Raw genomic sequence first — 1,755 nt, 5'->3', positions numbered from 1 at the left:
TTGCCCTTCTCTGGCCACGCTCGAGTCACTCAATGGCCTTTTTGGGGTGAGGGGCCCAAAACTGAACCCAGTAATCTTGTTGCCATGCACGTATTTTGCAGCCAGGGTTGACAGGAACCATCTCCTTCACGAGCAAACACCAACTGCAACACCAAGGGGGAAACCGGAGCCTGCCAGAAGGTCCCTTCAGCAGTTTTTTAAACATTAAAGTGACTCAGAGCCGTGGGGCAGGTGGTACAAAGCACGACCTCGCAGGGCTCACTCACCCCAGAGACGTAAGAGCCAAGGAGTGAGGTCAAACCCGTGTTTGAATGACGTTAAACCCGGATTTTCCCATTCACCTGGTTATCCAGGGTAATCCTCTGCCTCCGCTTCGCGTGCGATGCCAGGAAACGCCGCCTCGCAGAGAGCACAAAGACAAAGGTCACTGCTGGAGGAAGAACATTTAATACCTCCTGTCCCCTGTAAAACCTCCTGTGGCAAAGGGCACCTGAGAGCTGGCTCCTGGGCGGCGAGCACTGCCGGTCCCATCCCCTCACCATTTGCAGGCTCCAATTTATCTTGGCAGATTCTTCACCAGCGACCCTGTGGCGGCTCTTCCCCAAAATCCAGGGAAAAGACACCCTGAACTCCCCAGGAGGAGACCCACCGGGCGGCCATGCCACGTCCCAGTGTCCCTCCGAGATGTGTTTTCACTAACACGCACCCGCCTCGCTCCCAAATTCCCTTCTTTTTGCTCCATTTTCAGCCAGCTCTGCCTGCTGAGAACACAAGCTTCCCTCCTCCTCTATCTGAAGCGACACCTTGCGATTAAACTGCCGTTCCTCTGACGATTGCAGCCATAAAACCCTCCCAGGTCGCTTTAACCAAAGCTGTGATTTACACCCACAGCGCCACTGTCCCGCCTTGGCGTGGCCGGTTCCACGCAGGCACCCAAGTTACACCAGACCCGGGGAATATCTGTGGAAAAGCCCTAGGAACAGGCCGCTCTCATCTCCATCCTACCCTGTGGATAAATTCTCCCTCGAAGAGGCTTAGACACAGCCTAGCACCGGCTTAAAAATGGCAGCGAGCCACCTTGAGCCTGCTTGGGGTAAATGAGGAGTTTTAGCTGCATTTTGGGGTTCCCGAAGCGCTTTCTGGTGCGATTTCAGCATCTCACCGGGAGAAGGGATGTGCCTGATGCAGGCGATGGATTTCTCAGTGAGGACTGGCCACCTCCAGCCCTGCCCTCGCCCGCCTTAGCCCCGGCTTTATTTACAGCTGCCGGGAGCCCCAACAAGGCCGTGCGCTGGACTCATAATGCCCCATTGAGGGCTGGTTCCTCGACGGTGCTGTCGAGGGGAGGGCCTCCCCGCTGCCCCCACCACAACGGCTCCATTGTCAGCCCCGGGCCGAGCGGCCGCCACAATGCCCGGGTTTGATACGGCTCTGAAAATGTCTTTACGCCGTCATCGTTGGTCGGAACGTCCCGGCAAGAGCCGGAGCGGGGCCGGGGGAGGCTCGGCGCCCTCAGCACGCTCGTACTGCCACGACAAGGGCTGCACAGAGGGGCCAGTCAATGCCTGTTTCATCGCTACGTCAATGGGACAGCTTTTAATACAGCTCCTAATGTCATTTTAATGTAGTATTTTAGATTTCCTTGTGCCCCTCCCTGCTAAACGACAGAACTGAGTCGCTTCAGACCCCTCAGGCAGCAAGGCCAAGCTACTTTGACACCCGCTGAAACAGATACAACAGCAGGACGGGTTCCTT

General features: G+C 56.5%; 1 protein-coding gene across 1 annotated transcript in view; it reads right to left on the bottom strand.

The window, feature by feature from the left end:
- Window positions 1-1,455, bottom strand: part of DNM2 (dynamin 2) — a gene marked incomplete at its 3' end in the record, with an annotated part of 21,607 nt that extends 20,152 nt beyond the window's left edge. The window contains exon 1 of the mRNA XM_026867012.1: window positions 1,448-1,455. Within this exon, the coding sequence (XP_026722813.1) occupies window positions 1,448-1,455 (8 nt within the window). The remainder of the gene's footprint in view (window positions 1-1,447) is intronic.
- Between the last annotated feature and the right edge of the window lie 300 nt (window positions 1,456-1,755).

The sequence above is a fragment of the Athene cunicularia genome, unplaced genomic scaffold (genome assembly GCF_003259725.1).
Source record: "Athene cunicularia isolate RWA unplaced genomic scaffold, athCun1 SCF_105, whole genome shotgun sequence".
Taxonomy (NCBI): domain Eukaryota; kingdom Metazoa; phylum Chordata; class Aves; order Strigiformes; family Strigidae; genus Athene; species Athene cunicularia.
This window is presented reverse-complemented; position numbering and strand designations above follow the sequence as displayed.